The sequence below is a fragment of the Anopheles coustani genome, chromosome 2, assembly GCF_943734705.1.
Source record: "Anopheles coustani chromosome 2, idAnoCousDA_361_x.2, whole genome shotgun sequence".
NCBI lineage: Eukaryota > Metazoa > Arthropoda > Insecta > Diptera > Culicidae > Anopheles > Anopheles coustani.
Genome location: NC_071289.1, coordinates 85145985 through 85172055, shown reverse-complemented (window position 1 = coordinate 85172055; position 26071 = coordinate 85145985). Strand labels below are relative to the sequence as shown.

At 48.9% G+C, this 26071-nt stretch overlaps 6 protein-coding genes across 6 annotated transcripts; 4 read left to right on the top strand and 2 right to left on the bottom strand.

Moving 5' to 3' along the window:
• The first annotated feature begins 6553 nt into the window (after window positions 1-6553).
• LOC131263222 (neurotrophin 1) lies at window positions 6554-25814 on the top strand. Its single transcript, XM_058265389.1, has 5 exons — window positions 6554-7096; window positions 20144-21012; window positions 24127-24267; window positions 24364-24519; window positions 24602-25814. Exons 1-5 carry the CDS (start codon window positions 6554-6556, stop codon window positions 25812-25814), a joined length of 2922 nt encoding a protein of 973 aa, XP_058121372.1.
• Window positions 8289-9167, top strand: LOC131263226 (chymotrypsin-C-like). The gene is made up of 2 exons (XM_058265392.1): window positions 8289-8651; window positions 8715-9167. The coding sequence occupies exons 1-2, from the start codon at window positions 8289-8291 to the stop codon at window positions 9165-9167; spliced, it is 816 nt and encodes a 271-aa protein (XP_058121375.1).
• Window positions 11824-12690, top strand: LOC131263228 (chymotrypsin-C-like). The gene is made up of 2 exons (XM_058265395.1): window positions 11824-12186; window positions 12250-12690. Exons 1-2 carry the CDS (start codon window positions 11824-11826, stop codon window positions 12688-12690), a joined length of 804 nt encoding a protein of 267 aa, XP_058121378.1.
• On the top strand, window positions 13269-14174 carry LOC131263227 (chymotrypsin-C-like). Its single transcript, XM_058265394.1, has 2 exons — window positions 13269-13634; window positions 13725-14174. The coding sequence occupies exons 1-2, from the start codon at window positions 13269-13271 to the stop codon at window positions 14172-14174; spliced, it is 816 nt and encodes a 271-aa protein (XP_058121377.1).
• On the bottom strand, window positions 14688-15518 carry LOC131263225 (anionic trypsin-2-like). The gene has a single exon (XM_058265391.1). The coding sequence runs from the start codon at window positions 15516-15518 to the stop codon at window positions 14688-14690; it is 831 nt and encodes a 276-aa protein (XP_058121374.1).
• Window positions 17350-18256, bottom strand: LOC131263224 (trypsin I-P38-like). Its single transcript, XM_058265390.1, has 2 exons — window positions 18220-18256; window positions 17350-18152 (listed from the first exon to the last, which is right to left on the bottom strand). Exons 1-2 carry the CDS (start codon window positions 18254-18256, stop codon window positions 17350-17352), a joined length of 840 nt encoding a protein of 279 aa, XP_058121373.1.
• Window positions 25815-26071: the final 257 nt, after the last annotated feature.

The window sequence follows — 26071 nt, the reverse complement described above, 5'->3', positions numbered from 1 at the left end:
TTCTGGGAGTCCGGAGGAGCGTTTTGGGAGTTTTCGACACCGTTCAGCTATGCTGTGTTTGGAAGCCACCCCTGTGCCACTCGCTGTTGCGTACGGTTAAGCCACCAGCGACCTGCCGGCGATTGTTGGTGTGCAATACCACACGACCGAACTTGGACGATTGCATGACGAAGGAAATGTAGCTGACAGGGAAATGTGTGTTTCAATGAAAAGACAAGGCATTTTAGTTCGAATCAGTTTGGTACGAGGTAAAACTGTTTCAGTTGCTTGTAAGTTAAAAACCGGCCCGAGTGTCGCTTGATTTGATTGACTTGATCAACGTTCGAAAGTATTCACCTAATTAGAGTGTTTCTGTTTAATAGAAGCATTCAGCCAATGCTGTACACCCACCAACCAAAAGCCAACAATTAAACCAAACCAAAAAGTCACCCCACATTAACCCGGGGCTAACCGAAAACGCACCCGTGACACCGATCCATCAGAGACGTCGTAAATAATCTCGACCACAAGGCCTCTCTAGTCAAAGACCCAAACGAACGCCACTCAACAGGCTTACGTTTTGCTAGAAGAGAAAAAAAAGAAGAAAAACGGCTTCTCTAGATATCGCGAAATCATAAAAATCACCAACCAGCTATCCCGGTCCGGCAGACTTTTGCGGTGACCTACAAAGAGGGAAAAAAGCACGTCAACCCGGGAGGAGGCAAGGGAAAAATATTCCTCCAACTCCCAACACCCGCTTTTTCCCGTTCGACAGGCAGAAAAATGGACCAGAAAAAAAAACAGCGAGATAGTGACGCACCGGTACGGTTCCATCGAAGCGTTTGGCGAACTCCCCCAAAATGTTTAACCGTGTGAGTATGAAACCAATCGGCACAAAGGCACAACCATGCGGTAGACTCAAACAGAAGAGTGGAAAACTGGTCACCCGAAACTGAAGCACCCTCGAATTAGTGCGCCATGGTAAATCTCACGCCGCTACTTCTTGCTCCCTTCTTGCCGCCGAAGGGAATTTGGGCAGGAGACGACATCGAGCTGATCCCTCAGAGAAGTGCGGTTCGAATCCAGCACGCAACGGATCCAATTGCAGCGAGTGGTTCGCGTTCCTTTTTTTTTTGCTTCTCTAGGTCACGGACGGCGTATGGAATGACCGCAACCGCGCACTCTCCCCCCGACCACGCAGCCGCTGCTGGCTCGCCGTTTGTGAGGGCAGCTTTCTCAAAACGTACGCGCTCTCGTCGCCGGATTACCTCGCGGAAATATGGTGCGTCAGAGAAAAGGTACGTGTGAAACCTCTCCCGCACGTCGATCGCCGAAGGAAACGAGTTAACACTGGCTGTACCATCGGTGGTTGTTTGAACGATTTCCTTATACAAGTTTAAATGGTCGGAAGACCCGATTTCATCTTTGGTCCTTAGGGTCCTTTTATGTTTTATTGTTAAAAGCTCAATTTTGAAACATGCATTTCCTGCAGTAGAATATTTATTATCCACGGTAGACGTATCTACACGGTATGGTATCCACGGATAAGCCAACTCAGTAAATAATCCGTGACATGTTAAAAAGATCACTAGCCAGTACAAATCAGCTGTTGACATGAAATATTATCGAAAAACTGAGTTAAATAGCTCCTTGATCATAGAAATGATTCATTTTTAAGTAACTTTAACTTGAAGACGGAAGTTGCAATAGAAAAGCATGCGATCTTAGATAACTTGGCAGTGAGTCACTCAGTCTTCTAGGCTGCAACAATCAACTCATCATCTCAGTTGTCTTTTAGATAGTAATAAGCGCCACTACTAGTTATGCTGACTTAAATACATATGTCTGCGCATCACTTTCTTCACAATCCACCGCCAGTCAACACACACAACAGTGAAATAAATAATAAAACCGATACTAAAGCGAATGTAATTATATACAAGCTGCTTTAATAGTTGATACTCTTTTAAATGAGCTAGAAATAATCAATTCTAAGAGAAAATTCATTTTTAAATGAATTCTTATTTCAGTCACTTTATTTAGGTAAGGTTTAAAAGCCTTTAATTTATGTATGTTAAGAAGAAAAGTTTGTACCAAAACCATCTTTGTGATAAGAAAAAAAAAACAATAAAATGGTAATTCGCTACAAAACTACACAATCGTTCACTTGAAACCATCAGTAGACATTCAAATTCAAAACGGATTTATATGATTTACCCAGGAGGGGTCAAAATGATCTCTGCGAGCCAATAATTGTATGTTTTTAATTCAGTTACCGCTACAGTGAAGCGGACGGAATCCCCGCGATCCGGAGAGAAGGAGAGATTTCAAAACCACAACATTGAAAGCTCTCACCGATGCTTCACGATGATCAACCCGAGGATCGGCTCCAGTTCGAGTTCAGTTCAGTGCGAGACGTCGAACCGCTTGGTTCACAGTGCGAGTGTTTCCCGTTCGTTGTACTAAGTTTACCCCTAGTGATTTGCATGTTTCGGTTAGTGTGTTTCTAGTAGTGATGTGTCGTTGGTTAAAGGGACGAAGCTACTCTCCCAAATGAAACATAAATTGTAACCTATCCGTCCTGCGCAGACAGTTTGGTTTACAAAACAACAAGTTAAAAACACCAAACGGAAATGACGACGTTGAACTGGCCAACGGATGAAACGTTCGATTAAAATTTTGCGCTCGAACGGGCTGGACCCGTAATAATGGAAGTACGCGTGCGTGCAGGTGCAGGTGTTGCGTATTGCACTCCCAGTTTTCCCCAAACCACCTAGGGTTTTAATTACAAACGTGAAACGAGTGAAGTTCGACGTACGTGGTGCTCGTGGTGTTTACTGCAGCCGAAGGAAAGCAGTTCCGGTATCGAATCGTCGCTTCGTTCGAATACGCAATCAGATTCAGAAGGGTGGATCAATCCATCTCTCCAATCGTGAACGGTGACATTCCGTGAAGCCACGAAGGGCGATATTGTTGTTGTAGGATGTTGAATCCTCTTTACACGTGCTTACAACACCCGCTCCTTCATCAAACCAAACCAAAAGACAGAGTTTCACAATGTTAAACTGTGCATTTTTTACCATCCAAAAGAGATCAAGGGAAAAAGAAATAATGGAAAAATGAGGTTAATCAAAGCAAAACTGTGCCAAATTGGTGTGTGAACTGTTTGCCTTCTTGTGTCTCTCCATTTCCTCATTTCCCCTGTGGCGGCACATGGCCTTTCCACACAGATGGGCCACGGCATGAAACAAAGCAAGGAATAAAACATTTGAACACACCCATCCACCCACTTTTGCGGTGGGACTCGGATGGGATGCGCATGCGAGCTTCGGCCACCGGTTCGGCCGAAACCGGAACGGACGATGGCTATCTGGGAAGACTGAGGAAAAAACGTGTCAATCACAAGCAGTTTTATGCAATGGAAGATTTCTCTAGCTTTATTCTCTTTGTGGAAATGTTGGTATGTTGCATGGGTTGTAAGCAATAACCTGGATATTTTTTTCAAACGAATTAAAGATGTGCGTCGTAATTGTTGTTTTTTAAGTGGAAATTCACAACCGAACACGCAAAAATGTAACATTCACGAACGAGTTTTTTAACGCAGTGATGCATCATTGGAATAATATTAGCATCTCAAGCACATAAAAAAAAGCATTATGTGATTTAAATATATGCCCGATACAAACGAAAACCAATAGAGTATAAAACGGAAACATTAGCCAACCAACGGCGGGCACAATCTGCACGTGCGGTTTGCAGAGTGCAAGTGTACGCGCGCGTGAGGGTTCGTGTCTTATTTTCCCGTTCAAATCTTGCGTTTGCGCACTTCGCGAACGGCTCGCACAAAGTTTATCCGCTCGCAGCGTGTTTTCTCCCCGTGCAATCCGTCGAACCCCCGTGGTGCCAATGGCTTGGCCTGACACAACCACGCAGCAACCGGCAGGTGGGTTCACCTGCCCGCAGAAACCCAACCGGGATAGCATCGCACTTATGTTGAAGCGGCGGCTAACTATTTTTTTTTTTTCAAGTTCATTGCACCTTACGTTTATTGCCATCGATGCGGTATGTGTGTTTGTACGGGGGTACAAACCGGCGCCGGCTTTGCTCGTGCGGGAAACTCTGGTGAGGCAGCACTCGCACACGCGGCAAACCCTTGGTGGCGGCAATGATCACGTTAAAGGTTAAAGAAAAAGCACCGTTTCTGGTGATCGTTTTTAACCATTTCTCTCAATTACCCGGCCTGCCGGGAGGTTCGAAAGCTATTTTACTAGTTACTAGTTGGCCATGCAGTGATGTTTAGCTATTTTTCTCGTCAAACAACCATTTGTCGGAGCACATTACACTGCCGAACACTAACGACGACATGTTTTTGCTAATTTACTATATGCATTTTGTTTTACACAACAGTTTGAGTGTTTGAGGTGCATCATCATCATCACCTGTGACGAGTTGCAATTGTTGAAGCATGAAAATAGTTTTAATTTTATGTTTGTATTTTAAATTACACTTTTGATTTTATTTTGCAAAATACTGCATTGCAATCGGTTTCATACTACAAGTGAAGCTGGGGAACAATCGTTGTGTTGAAACGTTTTAAATTTCTTTTCTCCTATTTCTTTAACACATTGAAAGTGTCCACATAACTATTTTACACCTTCCCATGTTTGGAACGCAAAATTAATCATATTTAGTGAACTTATGTTGAAATCATGTTCAAGAAATATGGTCCCCTCAAAGCAACTGAACAAGGTCACTGAGAAGAAACGAGCTGGAAAGTTTGCCGGAGGTTAACTGGACTTGTTCGGTCGCGGTTCGTAGCTTCGGTCGCATCTGGTGGAGCAAACCGCTCCGTCGATGTTAAATAGCGCCGCATCGTTTCCCATCTGACCTGACCTGCGCCACAACAAACAATCTTTCGCACATCGAGAGCAACCTCAAAACACCATTACCCAGCGCGACACTGGGTGAATCGGTGCACAACCGACCATTCAAAAACGCCACCCCAAGGGTGGAAGGGTTTTTGCTTTCCTTTCCTCCTTTTGTTTTCACCCCAAAGCACATCATCGGCACGACGTAACCAAGACAACCGCTTTCGTAAAGAAACAAAACACTACACCCATCCGCTTCGGCGCTCCCACGCTGGACGGGCGCTAATCAGAATTGAGCCAGCGAATTACCCAATATGCATTACCTGTACGTGGCGCGTGGTGCTGGCCGAAGCCATTCCGATGCAGCAGCAACAGGAAGTCAAGCCACGACGCTTCGCGTTCGACTTCAGTTATCGCTCCCATTTCCAAGCTGCCCGGTACGTTGCACAGTGCGAAGGAGCAGAAGGTGTTGGCATAATTTTCGATTCCATTCGGCTCCATTTCGGTGCAGCGGGCCGAACTTCCTTAAAACGTGCGCAACGTGACCCACGGAAATTGAAATGGCGGAAGAGGCGCGTTTCGTAACGGCTGCCAACCGTGTGGATGTTTTTTTTTCTGCACCTGCCTTTGCAAGTGTTAACTGCTGCGGACAGCAGTGTTTCTTTTTTTCACTTGTGTTTTATTTTGCAAACCTCCCATGAGCCTACTTTAATCCGCAATAATCCAATCCAATCAGGAATCCACTGTATCACATATTTTTCGTCCTAAACTGCACACTCCAGTTTGTCGTCGTTGGCCAAAGTGGAAAAGTTTCACCGCGACAACGCTTTCGAATCTCGATCCAGACTTTTCCTGACAAATAATTCATCCCGAGCTCATGAACGCAATCGTCCCGGGTATACGCACGTTCGGTGTCGAACCAATTAGAAAGTCAAACAGATGTCAACAGGTCCGGTCTTAGACACTTGTGCGATTGAGAAAACAGCATCGAGAAATTACCATCCCACGGATATCCTCCCCAGCCTCAGTGCGATCCCCCTCCCATCTCACCCGACCTTGCCATTCGGAATTAAAAACCAATCGATGAAAGTTTGTTTAATCTTGCAACGGCGTACAGAAACCGACGGTGGTCGTTTGCAGTCGTGAGTGGAAATCACAGGGTGGCCCCGCGGGCACGTTTCCGGAGCTCCAGTTTCTTAATCATGCCCGTTGTCACACATGATAAATTGTTATCTGCTGCTTGCAGGGAAGCGGTTCCATTTCCGGCCCCTCGGTGAAAACCTTTCTATCGTTAACGAGTGCTGCTTTCCTATAAAATGATTTCTAATTGAAGTCTCCGCTTTTGGAAAGCACTTTCGCTAACACTCACTCTTTCCCTGTCGTAAAAGTGTCACAGATTTTGCTTTCAATTTTATCAATGTAATATTTAGCTGGTAGCCAATATCTTATCACCTTGTGTCCGGTCGCCATTAGCCCATCGCGTCGTGCATTTAATTGAAGATGGCGTTACCCTAACCTCGTTTCTCAACTTTGTATTTTTAATCGTGAAGGTGTTGATATTGATAAACCCGTTTCCAACGTGTCAAACAATGGATAATGCGGAGTAAGTGTGTGTGACAAAAATAGTTGTGAACACTAAAATAAAGCACTATCCAAGAAGCGGCTTGGAAATCGTTTGTGTTCAGTGAATCTATCAAGTATAGACAATGCAATCGCGAGTGAAGTTGACCCTGCTGGTCATCCTGTGGATTGCGGCAGTGTTGCCTTACCACCCGGCATGCGCTACGTCCGATTCCGGCCTTCCCGACTTCGAAATGGACGACGGAAAGGACGAGGCGGACGACTACTACTACGTGAACGATGGTAGCGATCAGCAGATGCAACCGTCGCATAAGATCATCAGCTACGCGAAGCCACCACCACCGCCACCGGAACCGGCAGAGGCGGTGGCACCGGACCACCAGCCCCAGGACACGCTGGAACCGTTCTTGATGGAAGACGACGACACCAGCTTCGAGGTGATGGACGACGTTGAGTTCGTCGAACAAGGTACTATGGACTTCCAGCGGAAGGCTGAGCGCATGAAGCGCATCATGCTGAAGGCGTTCGCCAACCGAGAGTTCCAGCGAAAGTTCGGCGAGGTGCTGCCGCTGCTGAAGGTGATGTCCAAAACGCAGAAGTCTACGCTGGCTGCACTCATTACGGCGCAGGTGAACTCGCGCGAAGGCCACACACTGACGCTGGAGCAGGTTAGTAGATACTTTCTTAAAATTCGTAGTCAATGCAAGAGGATCAAGTCTTAAGTGGAGGCATTTAATAGATCTGGGTTAACCTAATTGAAAAATATTGACGATCATTTTAATCGTTCAAAACATCGTTTCAACCAACTTCATCCCGCAAGCGAAATCATATATTGTACCGCTCTTATCATCCTGTTTTCACCTTCACTCGTTTCTTCAACTTAGAAACCGTCGAAGGAAGCAAACAAAAACTGTTCAACGTATGTGCCATAGAAACGAGACCTTCATTCTTATTTGGCTTTGACACTTTTTCGATACTTGCCATATAATCCTTATCATGTGTCTATATCAAACTACATTGGGATCTGTGACAGCCGAGCGATTACGTTGGTAGGACATCAGCCGCGGTACGAAAGGGTCATCTACGTACTCAAAGGGAAATAGTTGAGTAAGCTCTAAATAAGGCATAACCGAAGACGGACGTTACGCCAACAACGAGATAAAATACAGCCATCTTGAACCAAAACCGCTGACTGCCAACAACACTTATGATGACAGCAATGTGGGGTTTTTATCAAAGGTTGATTTATATTCCATAAACGAGTTGATATCTCTTGATTTCCTTGATTGATACGTACCTAACAGTATGCGAGCTCCAATAATTCCAATTACTATTGTGCGTCCAATTAATGACCCAAAACGAATCATGTGGATAGAAGAAAAGTGTAATTCCTGAAATCATATGTTTGCAATCAGAAAACCCAAATTTCAGTTAGGATTATAAGTGTTTCAATGTATCTTACATGTTTTGTACTATCCAATAATTGATGCCTGTATACTTTTCTCTCACACCTAAAAGCAGCAAATTTGTTTGAGGCTTAGTTGAAGTTTTTTATTCCTTATCACACTTCCCTTCGGCTATGGAAACAGCAAATGATTAGATCAAGGCCCGATTGGATTCTTAAGCTCGATCAATAAATTGTGGATAATCGATACCGATATCTCTCGTTTCCCAGAAACTAACCCAAGATGCTAGGAAATTTGATAAGGTTTATCAAGTGAGGCTTTAATTCCTACAATGTAACGTTCCATTTTTGTCACTAGCATAGACTAAAAGGCAATTGGATACAGCATGTGATCGGTTGAGGCTCGCATTTAGTTGGCTTACGCCTATCAACTGAAACACTGCATTCCACCAACGATGGCCAAGTGTGTTGCATTTGTGCTGGCTCTGTTAGTTGCCGGTGGTTTAGGACAAACTCCCACCACGCTTCGGAACACGGTGCCGGGGGAGTTTCCATCGGTGGTCGTGATAACAACTCCTACACCCCGTCTGTATTGCCTCGGAACCGTGTTAAACGAGTACCACGTGCTTACCGCAGCGCCGTGCGTGCTGACCAACGACAATATGCGCATCTTCCCACCCCGTCTGGTGCATGTGATTGGTGGCGATTTGACCATCATGCCGGTCGGAATCCACCGTCAAACGCGTGCTGTCGAGCATATTTTCGTACACGAAAACTATCGACCGCACACCAATGAGAATAGCTTCGCTGTTATCCGTGTAAGTATCGTGGTGCTATTGCCTTCTTGAAAGCGTTAGTAATTAGATCCGCCATATCTGTAGCTAGCAGAACCGTTCGACCTGCCGAGCAACGTCATCGAGGAGGTGGAGATACAGACGCGAATCCTACCGGACGGCCATCCGTGTGACGTGGTCAGGTGGTTCCGTCCGGGAGGCACAGGAGAACCCACTTCGGTGCCACGGCAACAGGCTTTCAACGTCAACATCCGCAACCGTGATGTCTGCATCTCTCGTCGCCCTTGGGAACTTACCATACGGGAGGATCTGCTCTGCATGGAGCTGACCGTCGCCAACATAAACACCATTGAAGGCGATCTCATGTTTTGCGATGGTCGATTAGCGGCCATATTATCCTTTGTATGGTTCAGAACTGTTGGTGATGTGGAAACCATGCATATAGCGGCCACACAACCTCGATTCCACAGCCACTGGATCAACCAGCAGCTCAATCGCACCCAACCTATGCCGGAAGGATGGAATCCAGTGGAGTTTTAAGCTTGACTGAATGATAAAATAAGCAATGCTAATAACAATATAATAACAATTTATGCCGACAATTAACTGTGTGAGATTTTTCACAGAAACACAGTTCCACAGTTGAAAAAGTTTTGCAAACATTCATGATAGTATCACAATAAATGTTAGGTAACAGCAAACGATGCGTTAGAAACCATCGAAGGAACCTAACAAAAGGATTAAACACTTTTTGTCTGCTTATAATCCTTATTATTTGTCTCAAACTATAATCAACCTACCGTGGGGTTCCGTGACAACTGAGCGGTAACACCCGTTAGAAAATTGACCCAAGAGCTTCAAGGCGCTCCCTAAAGTCTGGTATGCTCTGAATGGACAGGTATGAACGAAGACGGAGAAAGAGATAAAATACAATCACCTTGAACCAAAATCGCAGTATTAGTGGCGTAAATTTGGGGTCTTTTATCAAAGATCGATTTATAATCCACTTCTCCTCCATACACCATTCTCCCTCGAAGACTGCTAGGTCATTGGCGTCTTCCGTGAGCAGAGTCCAGGATTCATGTCCATAGAGAACGACTGGTCCACAATTCGTGCATGGGAGAAGCCATGTGGATCTCAGTAGGTTGTTGAGCCCATAATAGACACGATTCCCCTGAACAATGCGCCTCCGGATTTCGCAGCTTACGTCGTGGTCCGGAGCTACCACAGTGCCGAGGCATCAAAACTCCGCTACTACCTCAAGTTCGTCGCCATCCACAGATACACTGTTCCCCAGCCTGGCTCTGTCACTGTCAGAGCCATCGACGAGCAGGTAGTTTGTTTTCGTCGCATTGATCATTTATCCAATCCTTGCGGCCTCGCGTTTCAGTCGGGTGTACGCCTTGCAAACCATCCTAGTGTTCCACCCCATGGTGTCGATGTCGACTCCAAAACCGAGGAATTAGAGAGAGCGGGTGAAAATCGAAGTCCGCGCTCCTCATGACACCTTCCAGAGCGATGTTGATTAGAAAGCAGGAGAGTCTATCACCTTCCCTCAGACCCCGGTGAGGTGCCAACGGAAGATCTACACTTCTGGAGGATCTGCAGTAGAGTGAAGATCTGGTCGATGGTGGAATCACCTCCAACAAACCCAGGTTGGTAGATTCCGACGAAATCTGTAACAATGGGCGCGAGTCTGCAGAAGAGTTTCTGAGGTAGGATTTTTTAGGCAACATTGAGGACTCAGCGATGGCTTGAAAGTTAGCATAATCCATTCTTGTACAATGAGTGGATGACATTCACTTTCCAGTCTTTAGGTATCCTTTCCTACTCCCAGATTTTCACAATTAGCTGGTGCATGCTGACTCCGTTGAAGTAGCACCTGCACTATTCACCAGTTGTTCATCAGACTCCTCGAAGTGGCGCTTCTTACTCTCGAAGATTCGGGTTTGCGGTGCCCTCAGTCGTTTGTAGTGTTCCACATTCTGACGGGTTTCAAGCTGCAGCATTCGGCCGCATGCGGCGTTCTTATCGGATAGTACCCGCCTGCACCCGTTATCGAACCACTCATTCCTCTGGTTTCGTGGCTTAGGGCCTGGTGTCTGCTCGGCTGTGCTGTTGATGATGTTGTATCGCTCCACCATACGCCAGTGGTCATTGAGGCAACAGCAGGTGTCCTACAGTTCCATGTACCGAGCTTCCAATTCCAAGTAAACAGAGAAAAAGGACTACGTTTACGTCGCGTAAGGTCTGGCACGATTGATCCAAATCGATTCTTCATTATGCTATCTTTTCGTTGCAATGATACAGAGGGTGACTTGCAAGGCCTCTCCCTCGCCTCCTATCTCGTCAGTGGAAAAACGCATCCTAGCCGTTTTACGTCCCGTAGAACACCAGGAGAGAATATAAAGCTGCTCCTAACATGGGCAGCAAACGCTGGTCTGAGTCACTCCTAACATGGAGAACAGACGCTCCTGCATGGACATGCTAACAAGCAGCAGTCCATTCCTCCACTCAATTCAGCCCATACGCCCAAGAGGATGAATTTCCTCGTATACCCAAGCTTGGATATTTAGGCGACAAGTTCGAATTCGAATTTTATTTTTCATTCACACTTCAAACCAGCAAATTAAATGCAGGCTTATTTGAAGTTTGTAATTCCACACCGCGGGGGTCCGCGACAGCCGTGCGGTAGCGCCGGTTAGAAAATCGGTCCATGAGCGCCGGGGCTCACCACCTCGACGGCGTGGGTTCGAATCCCAACCGAGACCGGACCCTCCCCCTGTACGAGAGGACTGACTATCCACGTACACATAGGGTAAAAAGTCTCGTAAGCCCTTGAAGGGCAGGCATGACCAAGAGGTCGTTACGCCAAGAAGAAGAAGAATTCCACACCGCGGCTAATGCTCTCTTCTCCCACGGCTAATGCTTCACATGTAAACAGCAAATGATTAGATCAAGACACGATTGAATTTCTAAGCTCGATGATAAACACATATGGATAATCGATACCGATATCTCTAGTTTCCGAAAAACTACCGCTAGGTGCTAGGGAATTTGATAATATTTATCTAATTAGGATATAATCCTCACAATGTAACGTTCCTTTTTTGTCACTGGACACGGACCAAGAGACAGTTGCATAGCGTTTTAGTTATCCTACACCTGTCAACCGAAACACTACGTTCCACCAACGATGGCCAAGTGTGTTGCATTTGTGCTGGCTCTGTTAGTTGTCGGTGGTTTGGGACAAACTCCCACCACCTTGCGGGACACCGTGCCGGGGGAGTTTCCATCGGTGGTCGTGATAACAACTCCTACACCCCGTCGGTATTGCCTCGGAACCGTGTTAAACGAGTACCACGTGCTTACCGCAGCGCCGTGCGTGCTGACCAACGACAATATGCGCATCTTCCCACCCCGTCTGGTGCATGTGATTGGTGGCGATTTGACCATCATGCCGGTCGGAATCCACCGTCAAACGCGTGCTGTCGAGCATATTTTCGTACACGAAAACTATCGACCGCACACCAATGAGAATAGCTTCGCTGTTATCCGTGTAAGTATCGTGGTGCTATTGCCTTCTTGAAAGCGTTAGTAATTAGATCCGCCACATCTGCAGCTAGCAGAACCGTTCGACCTGCCGAGCAACGTTATCGAGGAGGTGGAGATACAGACGCGAATCCTACCGGACGGCCATCCGTGTGACGTGGTCAGGTGGTTCCGTCCGGGAGGCACAGGAGAACCCACTTCGGTGCCACGGCAACAGGCTTTCAACGTCAACATCCGCAACCGTGATGTCTGCATCTCTCGTCGCCCTTGGGAACTTACCATACGGGAGGATCTGCTCTGCATGGAACTGAGCGCCGCCGGCTTTGCCACCACTGTAGGCGATCTCATGTTTTGCGATGGTCGATTAGCGGCAATATTATCCTTCAGATGGAACTCCAGCCAAATCCCCCATATAGCGGCCACACAACCTCGATTCCACAGCCACTGGATCAACCAGCAGCTCAACAGAACGCAACCTATGCCGGAAGGATGGAATCCAGTGGAGTTTTAGGCTTCACTGAACGATAAAAGAAATCAATTCGAATAACAATCTAACGACGAAGTAGTATGAGTGATCGCAATGGCTTAGTTGAAATAGTTTTGAAAACATTCATGATAGTATCAAAATAAACGTTCGGTATCAGCAAACGATGTGTAAGAACCTTTCCCAACTCAACTTTTCCTGGATTTAGAAGAATACAAATTCAATCCATCTTGTTATTAATACTTTAAGCTCTACGGTCTACGGAAAGCATACTACTCCGCTATGATTTGGGTTGATTCAGTTCAGATGTAGCGCACCGCGTTGAGCTTACCCCAATACGTTCCTAGTGGGTTGTGTGGAATAGATGAAATTCATGACCGGCTTTATCTAGTCCTTCACAGCGCTTAGTCAAGGTGGATGGAGCTATACCTATCTGCAGATACCGTATCTAAGATTAACCGCTAATCCCTCGGTCCGATTCCGATAAAATCGACCGTCAAACGGGTGCAGGTGATGTCGCGTTTAGGTTCCTGCCCTGAGCGAAGGTTCATAAGCTTGGTGTCGATCGAGTGAAGCACACTGGGCACGACTAGTAGTGGTGAACAATGGCAAAGTTTTGTGCATTAACGTTTCTGCTTGTCTGCGTCGCGGGAAGCTTGGCTCAAGTTCCTGACACAGTGCGCGATGCCTTCCCGGGTGAGTTTCCCTCGGTGGTTGTCGTGAAAACACCCGAAGAGGAACGCTTTTGTCTCGGCGAAGTGATTGACGCTACGCATATCCTGACGTCGGCGTTCTGCGTGCTGAATGCGGAGCGCACACGCGTATTCCCCGCCCGTCTGGTGCGTGTCTTTGGCGGTGATATATCCACCAGGGAGATCGCCCTAACGCGCCAGACCCGCGTCGCACAGCACATCTTCGTGCACGAGAACTACCGGTCGCACGCGTTCGAGAACAATCTGGCGGTGATTCGGGTAAGATGAGGAACATTTGGTGCTCCTACCGGGTGACTCACCGTGTCCTGACTCCCTCTTCATTGGACCGGTTTCGGTATTTTTTCGCAGCTCGCTGAACCGTTCCATCTGCCCAGTAACGCCATCGAGCCGGCAGTGATTCGCATGCGGATCGTACCGGACAATCACGCATGTTACGCGTTGAACTGGGTCCGGCCGGAAATTGGAGTAACCGTTACCTTCACACCACGTCTTCAGGCGGTGCCAGTGACGATCCGAAACCGAGATTTGTGCAATACAGACCGTCTCATCGAACCGAACGTGCGCGAGGACAACCTGTGCATGCAGCAGAGCAACACGTTCATAACGCTTCAGGGTGACCCGCTGTTCTGCGATGGCCAACTGACGGCGATCCATTCGTGGCGATGGGATTTGACACAACAGACACCGATTGTATCCAACCTGGTGTCGACGCAAGTGCGGTTCCACATGCACTGGATCCACCAGCAGCTCAACCGCACCCAGCCCATGCCACCAGGATGGAACCCAGTGGAGTTTTAATTCTTATCGACTATCCAGCTCACTTAGCTGAATTCTAGAGTTCCCAAATAAATGAGCGTGTTTCGTTCGAAAATCTGTCGATTTTGATCATCAAGAACCCTAGCTATGAGAAAGATGCTGACTCACAAACTGATTCTGAAGAGTGGTTCCTATTCGATCGGAACTATAGAAGCTTCTTCTAGCATGAACCACCAGAAGTCGTAAGTTCATGTTTAGAATCTGGAACTTCGTTAATGAGTTACCGTTTCTACTCCTGGGAGATGATAAGTCAAATTTCAGTTAGGGAAGATAGGCCATTTAAAAAAAAATCATAGCGCACTCCACGCAACAACAAAGTATACCATAATCTTTTTACACTTTGATCTTTCAGAAATGTGAACAACTGTACATCATCGTTTGTTTTAGCACATTGAACTTCGGAAAGAAAAAACTTAACCTTCAGTCGAATTGTGGAACTGATCGTGTTTACGTTTTATTGACATTCGATAGCGTCAGCACTCTTGAAAACCCTCCTTACAGTGGCTGCGGAGGAACCCAGCCCGGTGGCGGGTTGTCCGTGCGCGTGAACTGCTGCTGGATCCACTGGGCGTACTGTCGCACGTCCATGTAGACGCCAGGTTGGTTAGCGACACCGCAGCCCATTCCGAACGCCAGCACACCGGTCAACCGTCCGTTGCAGTACAGTCCACCACCCATGTTGCCTAGGCACACCGCGTTCGGGTTCTGGGCGAGCGCACCGGCACAGACCATGGTCTGCTGGACGCGATTGTTGTGCACGTTGGCGGCATTACACTGGGCCGTCGTCAGGAGCGGCTGCGTGATGACGTACTGAGCCGGGCGGACGGCGGCCGTCACCTGATTGGCGGTGGCACCCCAGCCTGCGAACTCACACTGCGTGTTGTCGGGCAGCAGCCGCTCGTTCATCAGCGCCGGCTCGATCGTGTTGTGGAACTCCGAGAACGGCAGATCGACGCGCAGCACCGCCAGGTTGTTGCCGTCCGTCAGCCGGTTGTAGTTCGGGTGCACGTAGCTCCGGGAGACGTTACGCACCTCGCGCCGAATCGTCGGCTGCACGATGTTGATGTCACCGGCAATCACCCGCAGCCAGAACGGGTTGATCATGGCGAACGTGGTCGGATTCATGACGCAGCTGGCCGCCGTCAGCACGTGCTGCCGGTTCACCACCGTGCCCATGCAGTTCTGCGCGATGTACGGCGTCTCGATGATGACCGCCGACGGGAACTGGCCCGGGACGGTTAGCGCACCACCCGTCACACGAGGTCCGCCATCCGGAGCGGCCTGGGCTACCGCCAACAGGACACCGATAAGTACTAACTTCTGCATTTCGCTCTCTTCGCTCAAGTCCGAAGCCTACGAGTGCTGGACGTCAACTGAACACAACCTGTAGCTACCCTTGTTTAAGCAAGCTCCCACGACATTAACGAGTGAGGTGTGGTATCCTCCTACAGAACGGAAGAAAAAGACCACGGACTAAACAATGGTAAAAGATTATCTTATCTCGACCTGCCGGAGCCTATGCGCTACCTGATGTTCACTCCCATGCGTGAGTCAGGACTGCGGCATGATAACAGGGAACCTAATCCACTTTACCACCCTCGGGAGGCCTATAGAAAAAAAGAGGCAGGATACCCCCCTCTTGAATACTCTCCATCTAAAGCCAACGTTGGCTTTTACAGCGGACAACCCTGACAGTTCCTATCAGTGTTTGGAAGGTGTTCATCCACATCGCACGAAATGAGAGGAACCGCGTTTGTTGTGCTGGCTTTTGGTAAGGCATCGAACCAAGGGCATACGACCAAATCCTCCTAAATTTAGTTTAACTAATTTCGAACTTCGCTCGACCTACTCTGCATCCGCCCTAGCCCTCGCTTGCAGTGCCCTGGTTAGTGGGCAAAGGTACGCGGAGTTGGAGGAGGAGTTTGGCTACGAACCGTTCCAGCCATTCATTGCCGGCGGCACCAATGCCGTCAACGGTCAGTTCCCGTCGCTCGTCGCCGTCGGACTACCGGCACCCCCGAACAATGCCTTCTGCGGGGGAGTCATCCTGAACGAGAACCACGTCCTCACCTCCGCCCGGTGCGTTCTGACGACAACGAACACACTGCTCTTCCCCAACCAGGTCACCATCCTGTCCGGCGCGTTGCAGCTCAACTTCGGAGCACCACGAATCGGGATCACCGCCATCTACGTGCACCCACAGTACAACCCGTTCACGTTCGAGCACAACGTGGCCGTCCTCCGCACGAGCTCGAACTTCTTCGTACCGATTGTGCCCGTACCGGGCCTGGACTTTGCCACGTTCTACGAGGAGATCCCGTTCGACGGGCAGGCCTGTCAGGTGGCCGGCTGGAACAACGCGACCGCCACGCCCGTGCAGCAGTTCATCGCCGCGCCCATCCTCAACCGGGACACGTGCAACGGACTTGCGGTGCACCTCGGCAACATCCGGGAGACGCAGGTGTGCGCCGGTGGAACCAACGCCGGGCCGGGCGTGTGCGCTAGCAACCTCGGCACGGGTCTGTTCTGCGAAGGCCGGCTGGCCGGTATTCTGTCGACAGGACTGGGCTGCGGACAGGCAAACCAACCGGGTGTGTACGCCCAGATCCGTTACTATCTGCCCTGGATTCGGGAGCAGTTCTCGCGCCAGGACATTCCGCTCGGTGGCAGCATGCCGATACCGACGATGTAAGATAGATCTTCCGGAAAATAAAGCTAACACAAGGAGAGATTTCGATAACTAACACATACTGCCTACGTTCGTGTGAAAGAAATAGTGGTTATGATTAACTTCAGGATATAGTGAGTTCAAATAAACTAGGAAAACATGGATGGATAACTTTGCCGACTTCAACTCAATATATCAAGTCGCAACTTGTACGATCTACCCCTGGTATTGGATCTTTGGGATCGTATCAAATGTTGGAATAGCTATTCAAAGAAGTTCAACAAGGTTTTAGATAGTTCAACTTGGATTAATAAATGCTGTGTAGTAGTCTCCTCGGAGTCTACAAATCTGGACCAAGTAACAGGTACTTAGACCAAGATACTGGCACTTAACATTGGGAGTAATTCGAAAACTAAACGCAAAATAGTACATGGAAGGAATTAGGTCTTTATTGGTGCAAAAGAAGCCTGTGTATCACTCAGATGTCCCTTACAACTGGGCTGGAGTCCAGCCGGCGGGCAGTCCCTGCGTTTGGTTCAGCTGCCGCTCGATCCAGTCGTTGTAGAAGCGCACCTGCGTGAAGACTGGCGGGTTGTTGGCCACACCGCAGTTGATACCAAACGAGAGCGTGCCTACTAGCGCCCGGTCGCAGTAGAGCCCAGTGCCGGCGTTGCCAGCGCACGGAGCCGCATTGTTCGATGCGGCCGTGTTCCCAGCGCACAGCTGGCTCTCCAGGACGCGTCCGGCGTGCATGGTTCCCTGGTTGCACAGCTCGCGATCGTTGACCGTCATCGGCAGGAAGCGCTGCAGCACGTTGACCGGTGCGTTGACCGTTGCCGCCGACGCACCCCAGCCCGCCATCTGACAGTTAGCCCCGTTCCGCACGATCCGGCGCGTCCGGTTAGCCATATTAATAGTGTTCGAGGGAAGATCGTACGGGCGGTCGAGCCTCAGCACGGCCACATCGTGCTCGAGCGTAAGGACGTTGAACTGCGGGTGCACGAAGATCTGCGAGACGCGGCGCGTCTGACGGCGTGCTCCAACCGGTGCCAGAGCAATGTCTCCGGCCCGTACCTCGATCCAGTACGGGTCCAGCAGGCGTCGGTTGGCGTTGAACACACACTGGGCGGCCGTCAGGACGTGCTGCCGGTCAACGACGGCGCCTCCACAATGCAGATTGTGGCTGGTGTTGATCGAAACCGCCGACGGAAACTGTCCCCACGGTGCGTTCGTACCACCGATGAGTCGTGGCGCGCGCTCATCCTCACTCTCGGCCCGGATGCACGGGATGGCTGTGTAGAAAAGGCGAACACAGACAACGTAAACAACTACCTTGCGGCAAACCAACCGAGTACCTACCGACGGCCAAACAAACAACAAACACTGTCCACTGCATTGCTTCCGAAGGTACAATCGATACTAAACGACCGAACGGGGCGCGTTTATCCTTCAACCAAAGACACCGAGACCTCTTATCAGGTCGAACGATCCATCCCCGCTGATAAACGCCGGTTTGATCGATGCACGGCGTCGGTGCGACATCTAAGGGCGGAAATCGGATCAGCCCGTCAGCCACCAATACCGCAAGTTCGTTCCTAATCGCATCAGTTAATCTTCCCCCCATTACGAAACAGCTTTTCGGTGGGTGGATTGCAATTGTTTTTTGTATCCCGAAGGACACAGGGAAGGGAAGAAAATGGCACTGATTTGTGGCTCAGATTGATTGCGAAACTCGCACAACCCCTCGGGAGGTGCGATAAGATAGCCCAGGGTGACTGACAATGGTAGAAGGGACAGATAAGATTTCCGCCGGAACGAGTTTTTGGGGGATGAGGTGGCCGCTTTCATTGATTAAATAAGCCACACCGCCACTCACACACAATTATGCCATTTCGCAACGGTCATAAATCAGATGTTGTTGCCTGATGTGGCCTGCAACCGGTAAATACTTGATTGCTCTTCATCGATCAACGAGCGACGCTAATATTTTTAATTAGTACAATTTGAACGATTTACGATATAGTTATGTATGATGGATGCTACGTGATTTTGACGAAATCATTATATGTGAGCCTTAATGCCACAGTCACTTAACCTGCAAATTCCAGTTGACCATCACCCTCTGTTTTATGCAAATAAGATTCTCACAAAGGCAAACATAAAAATGGAAGAATTTAAAAGTGACGAGAAAAATATTGAATACTGAATATAGAAATTCCGTAACCTTGATCTCATTTGTGCCAATGCGATTGTAGTTCGATTTCCTTTTTGTTGTCTAGCCTAAATTGAAATAAAGGCTGTAATCTTGTGATTGTTTAAGCATGTACTTTTCCTTGTTTTTCCATAAACTGTTACATTAAAAAAAACAGAAAATTTTCATTGTTCCACACTTCTTATTTTTGCTGAATTCAGTTATTGAAAACAAAACATGATTTTACTGCTTCACACATGCCTCGTATGCATACCGATAGGGTAGCTTCAATGTATTTACTATCTGTTTAGCACAATTTACATTTAGCACATTCACGATCTTCATTGCTTTATCAGCTGAACGAACACTTGGTATGATTCAAATAAATCTTATCAATTCGTTTGTGCAGTTATACAAATACTGAACCAAATGGGCAGACAATAACTGACCAAACCCCAGCATCGATAGACGTTGACACAAACTGCCAAAATTAGACATTCACCTCCGACCACCTGTGGCTATATATGCTCATTTGCAATTCAATTGTGGTTCGTTGTAGGTGGCGATAAAGGAAAAACAAGAATGAAACCCCACCCATTAAAGTGATCCGAACCGCGACGTTGATACAGGCTCTGCTTTTCGGTGGATTCACAACATCCAAAATGGGGAAGAGGAAGAGAAACGACATCCTCACGTTTCCCGTGAACGAGGCGCGAGTAGAATTTATTTCTTGGAAATAGGCAACAACGGAAAAATAATGGGTCATTATGGGGCTGGCGAGAAGTTGTTATGGCACTTGTGGCCGTGTGTGTTGCAAATAAAACCAACGCAACGGTAAACGGCACGATTAGCCGAGGCCGAGCTGTAAAGGGAAGAGGAGATGAAGTCAATTTTCGAGCCAGTTCGCTTACGAATCGATCTAATGCCGTTGATTGGAGTAATTTCCCGGAGTAGCACCTCCATTTGGTAGCCTACATTCTGCTCGCTTTCGGTAGAACCTTTCATGGAGCTTCGGGGATAGAAATTGGGTCAGTGCGATTACTAACGCGGCTTTCGCCTTCCGGTTTCCATTCTTCCGTTTCGTGTTTGCAGGTCAAGTCGATGTTTGGCAACCGGCCCGAGCTGATTCTACCCCTCGTGTACGATATCGCCAACATGATCCGGACCGTGGCGAAGAAGGAGAGCCTTCTGTTCGAACAGCAGCAGCAGCAACACCATCTGGAGCTCCCCGGTGAAGACGAAGGTCCGCAGGAAGATGAAGGCGTCCTCTCCAACCATCTGCTACGGCGAAGCTTTAGCATCCGCTCGGAACCGCACGGATTTCGTAGGCATGAGACGCCGGTCGCTTCCAACCTTCAGGACGGTCGGCTGATGGTGGATATGTCGGATGAGGCCCAGGTACGCCCGATCGAAGCCAACAGCTCCGAGTCGAGCAGGGCGGCCCGCAACGAGCCCGTGCCGTTCTTCGAGAAGCTCGTCCAAGCGCTGCCCCGATTCAACATCCAGCGTACGCACGACAAGTCCGACGACCGCATGACGTACCACGAGCGGAAGCTCAACATGACCGCCTTCAACGCGTCCGCCAGCCAAAGGGACCAGCTGGCGATGGCTTCCGACGGGCCGATCCCCGTGACGCTGCCCAAGGTGTCCCCCAAGCAGAACGCACCCGTCTCCCCGGCACCGATCGCAACGACCACCGCCCTCAGTCCAACAACGGCCGAACCTAAGCTGACGCTCGAGCAAATCGAGGACCTTGCGTTCGCCGGCCTGAACGGCACGGAAGTGGACGCTGTCAACGCTGTTGGAGCGGTCCACGGGAATGCATCCTCCACCGGGGGTCCCGTGGCGGAGATGCTGATCGGAAATCGGCAACGGCCTCAGGGAATGCACGCGCTGCTACCGAGTGAAAACTGCGAGCACTTCTCCGGAGGTGTTTGCATCCGGGTCGCCAACTATCCCATGTGAGTAGCCTTACCCATCCCAGTTCGAAGCCGAGAAACTTGATGAAGGCGTTGTAAGACAATCGCGTAATTGGAGAAAGTCCTATCGCTCGGCGAAACTCCTAGAGTTTGAGCTGAACCGAGGTATCAAGTGTAGATCAGCTGCTATCCTCAAAGCCCACCGTGGACTACCTTCCTTGAGACGCATGTTCTGAGACGCTCGGTAAAGTCGAGCAGTTTCGCACATAGCGTCGACTTGATCGACCGGAAACGTGACGATCAGATGTTTTTGCCGTTGCGGCTCATGCGTAACCGGCACTGATTGATCTCGGTCGGTACGCATCGGACGCAAGATTGTTCGCCCGATTGTTTACGAACGCATGAACGCACCTTTTTTTCTCTTATGCTTGCGTGAACGTATTGCGCAAACACACTATCGGAGGTACTCGCCGTGCAACGTTGTTTGGGGTGGTAGTTTTTCTCATGCACGAGACGAAATCGGTTCCATCTCCCATCGGTATGGACGCACATAACCCGAGCAGTAAGCCGTTCGATGGCATATGTTTGCGATAAATCACCGGGCATTTTAAACCTGGGCCATTTCCCCGACGATGACAGATCATTTCCAGACCGGCATGAACCGACCGGATGCTTATTAATCCAATCGACTTTCTCCGACATTGGATGAGATGGTTCTCCTGCGACCGGAACAGAGCAGTTCCGTTCCGGCTGGGGATAACTGGCTCCCAGGGGCTGATTGATCGGTCCAGTAATGAATCACTTATCTGTAGATCATCATACAGCGTCGAGAGACAAGCACAGGCTTTGTAATTGCATTAGGTGAAACCTTAGATGTACAATGATTAGATCAGGTGATTGCTGGTCACGTTTTCTACCGGCATTCTGGACGTCATAGTTTTCGTATTAGCATAGTCGCAAGCTGGAAAACCCCGTCGCGTCATTCCAACTACAGTTCGCGTCGAAAGGAATATGTGGGATTTTTATCTCTAATATTATATAAATTAGAGAAAATATTATATAAATTAGAGGTGAATATTATTCACCCTTTTGATCTCTGTTCAAAGGGGATAAGAAAAGGTTTCTCGACGGACAGAATATGGAAAATGAAACGGGCAACATATCTGTCGCTTTGAGCTTTACGATTAAAATACATCCTTTAAATCTGTGAAATCAATGTCCCTTATTAATTTGTTAGGATATTTATTTATTTATTTCCTAATTGCATGGCACACGCAGGGGCCTCAGCAATGCTTAATACTATGCTTAAATATCACCGAACACGTAACAAAAGCGACAATACTAAACATTTGCAAAAAGACACATCGATTTAAAGACGGCTGACGATACATGGAGGTCAAAAAACTGCGAGAAGGTATTGAAAGCTGAGCACATGGAGGTAAATGGGTCGTTGGCGCCCCTGACCGTTCTCGCTAGATCTAGTTTTAAGAGGTTGTGGCGGGGACGAAGTGCATGGTCCGGAGTATAAAAATTAATTCTAGCTAGTAAATATGGATATAAATAGGTTAGAGGATGAAACAATCCTTTCTAAATTGTTTCTAATTCTAATTTCGAAATTGTTAGGTTATGAATAGGTTAAGAGATGAAAATCCCTTATTCGTTTGTTAGGAACGCTTATTTCGATATTATTTGTTTCTTCCTTTATTCATTTGTTAGGAATAAATTCTCTCGTGAATACATGTGTTGCATTGAACATTTGATAAACCTGAAGGGAGAGTCGTAAGACGAACAGCAAAAGAAAATACAATTTTTAAATAACTCTAATTTGTTATGGAAATTGTAGTCTTATAGCACAGTTTGGAAAACAACTGCATTTATTTAAAACTTGGAAAATCACCCTCGAGTCTTCAACACAGTAGGACTGCATTATGATTTTCATTCTATTTGATTGACATATAAAATTGCATGTAAGCATGCAGAGCACATTCTGCACATTTTATTTCAAATAATTTGTAAAATTCGAGCAACGCTTGTAGTCGTTGTCGATCATCACACCGCTCGGTATCGGCTGAAATGTTTCCGAGCCGTTTTATTTTATCGCAACACGCAAGATAACCTTCCAACATTAATACCACGTTAATGTACCGGTGCCATTCTTGCAAGCGTCTTATCACGTTCGCGGGACGTGTTATCGTATAGTTTATATTTTACGGGAATTTGTTTAAGAATTTAGGAAATGAAATTCCCAGAAAATGTCCCACAAACAGTAGCAACAGCGTGCTCTTAAACTGACCGAACATTGATCGAACGCACCACGGCAAGAAAATAATCGAGAGCCGTTGGAGCGATTTGCCTGAATCGCCCATTTCCGATACTTTCACGCAAAGCATACATAGAAATTCATCATGGCTATCATGCGTTTGTGTGGAGCGTGAAAAAAACATGCGGAATTGCGGCCGCTCGTGAGTGGGAAAACTATTCCAAGCGGCCTGGCGAACGGTAGAAACGCTGTCCGCGGCATTTAAATATTGAAACACTGAAACAACACGCGGTGTGTGTTTATGCGAGCCACGGCTGTTTTACATCTCTCTGCAGATAATGTTCAGAGCAGAGGTGGAAAACTGCTGAAAAAAGCTGCCAACTACGGCAGAAGCAGCAACAACGGACACGCCCTGCCAAGTGTTGATTAATTGCAGCACGGTTTAGCCCTTGTTGCAACGTCCGGCACGAGCTCGGGTGTTAATGATCGATCAAATGTGGTACGTTTTAATTTGTGTACTGATTTTACAACTCCGTCGATATCTCCGACGGTTTCAATTTTCCTCGGGTCTGTTACATCGATCAATAAACTTTAGTGCCTCCGGCTGCACCGGGATTGAATTGGAGGGAGGATTGGTTTTCACTTGTTATTCGGGGGAAGACATTTTTTCGGTTTGGGAAATGTAGCATCTCGGTGAGACTATTTTTCTACTCGTTGTTGTCCACCCGCTTCTTGGCTGTTTAATAAATTGGGCTACCAACGAAAGAAAAGGCCACTTTCCCGCCATCCAACATCAACTTTCACCCGTTTCGATTTTCGCATACGCATATGCCCTCTGACGCTCTGTTTTCCGTTCCTTTCCCCGTTTTTTTCCCGCCCCGTAATCATTCTGGCAGGTCCGAGATCATGTACAGCATCACGCGCCACCGGCACGCGATCGGGGCCCTGCTGGCCGAGTACATCGACAAGGCGAGCGCCCAGGACAGGACCGCTTACGAACCGGACGAGATCGAGCAGGGCATCAACACGAAGCTGAGGTGAGAAAAGTGCCAACTTTCGACCGAGGGGGGCCCGCTTTCTAAGTTTTTTTTTTGTGTTTCCTTCCTTCCCGTCCCGCGTTGCGCTGCGTGCAGAAAGCGAGAGGATGACCCGTCCAAGTCGGGCGGCAGCATGTGCCCGAGCATCATCCGGTACGCGCGACCCCAGAAGGCCCGCTCGGCGACGGGCGAGTGGAAGTACATCGTCAACACCGGCGAGCACACGCAGACGCTCCGACTCGAGAAGTGCAGGTGGGTGAAGTGCGAAACGTGGAGTCGGTGTCGGTGTCGTGTAACGTTTGCGTTTTTTTTTCGTTTTTTGCATCCTCTTCAGCACTCCGCAAGACTCGTGCACCTACCTGACGGACAACTTCCGGTCGCGGTGCGTGCAGATATACAACTACCATCGGCTGCTGAGCTGGGACGCGGCCCGCGGACTGCATGTCGACATCTTCAAGGTGCCCACCTGCTGCTCGTGCCACATCGATGGCTACCGGGAGACGTTCCCGCCGCTCACCAGCTACAACGACTTCAAGTCCAAGATCCACGAGGACCCGCACGAGTCGGCGTCGACGTTGATCCGAGCGAATACGCCGCACCATCACCAGCACCATGGCGCGAACCATCACGGCCACTACTCGACGCTTCAGTTCGATCAGGTCGACGACGACGAGCCGGACGACAACATCGCCTACCAGTTCTCCAACGGGTTCCAGCGCGTTAAGCCCCCCAAGTACGAGAGTGCGCTGCATCTCCCAGCGGCCGTACCACCACCTCCGGCACCCTCGAAGACTCGCTTCGAGCGACCACCTGCCAAGCATCCGGCGGGTCCGGCGAAACCGAAGCATCCGCACTTCATCCCACCGCCCACGCTTGACACGTACCTAAGCCCTCCGCCGAACGATCTCGCCTACGGCATCCCCTTCAAGCGCAGCGGCCCGCACTACAATCCGACGGAAAATGCGCTGAAGCGGGCGGGCAACGTTGGTGGAGGCAATCGGCGTCCGCTGCGGAAAACGCTCCCCGGCGTCCACTCGTCACTCGACCAGAACATCGCCGAGACGGATTCGCGCATCAATCAGGTCGCCGTACTGCCACCCAAGCTGACCGACCAGCTTTCCCAGACGCAGGCACAGACCATCATCGATCGGCATCGGCGGCGGCAGCAAACGACACCACAGACGCCACTCACCACCATGCAGCAGCAGCAGTACATCTACCGGGTATCGCACCAGCAGGTAACGCCCGCCCTGGCCACCATCATCCCCACGGTGCCACTGTCCACCGTTCCCGAGCCCCAGCCACCGCAGAGCACGATCAGCACGAGCACAACGACGGCGGCGGCGACCAACGGCCATCAGCGCATCAACTACAACTACCACCCGATCATCGACTTCTTCGAGGAGGCGCGCGAGGAGCAGGAGGAGGACGAGCAGACGATCGGTGACTCCACGCAGGAGCAGATCGATCGGATCGGGCTCAACAGCCACACGTCGCTGAACAGCTGGAAACCCGTCATCAACGGGAGGACCACGCGGTTTCACTAGCGCGCACAGTACGATCAGCGCCTAGCGCGTATGCAACACGCACGACGTGAGCTTGCGAAGCTTCGCTATGGCGGCTAAAAATGCACTCAGAGGATGAAAAGTTGGTTCACTCAAGCCATTTCAAGACCTCACGTCAATTTTCTACGTGAGCAGAGAATACTCATACAGTTATTTGAACAACACAATAAGCTCCGTAAACTTAGAGAAATTCGTCAGAAAGTTTTCATTGCCGATTTAATTGTAGGTAGCTACAAAAT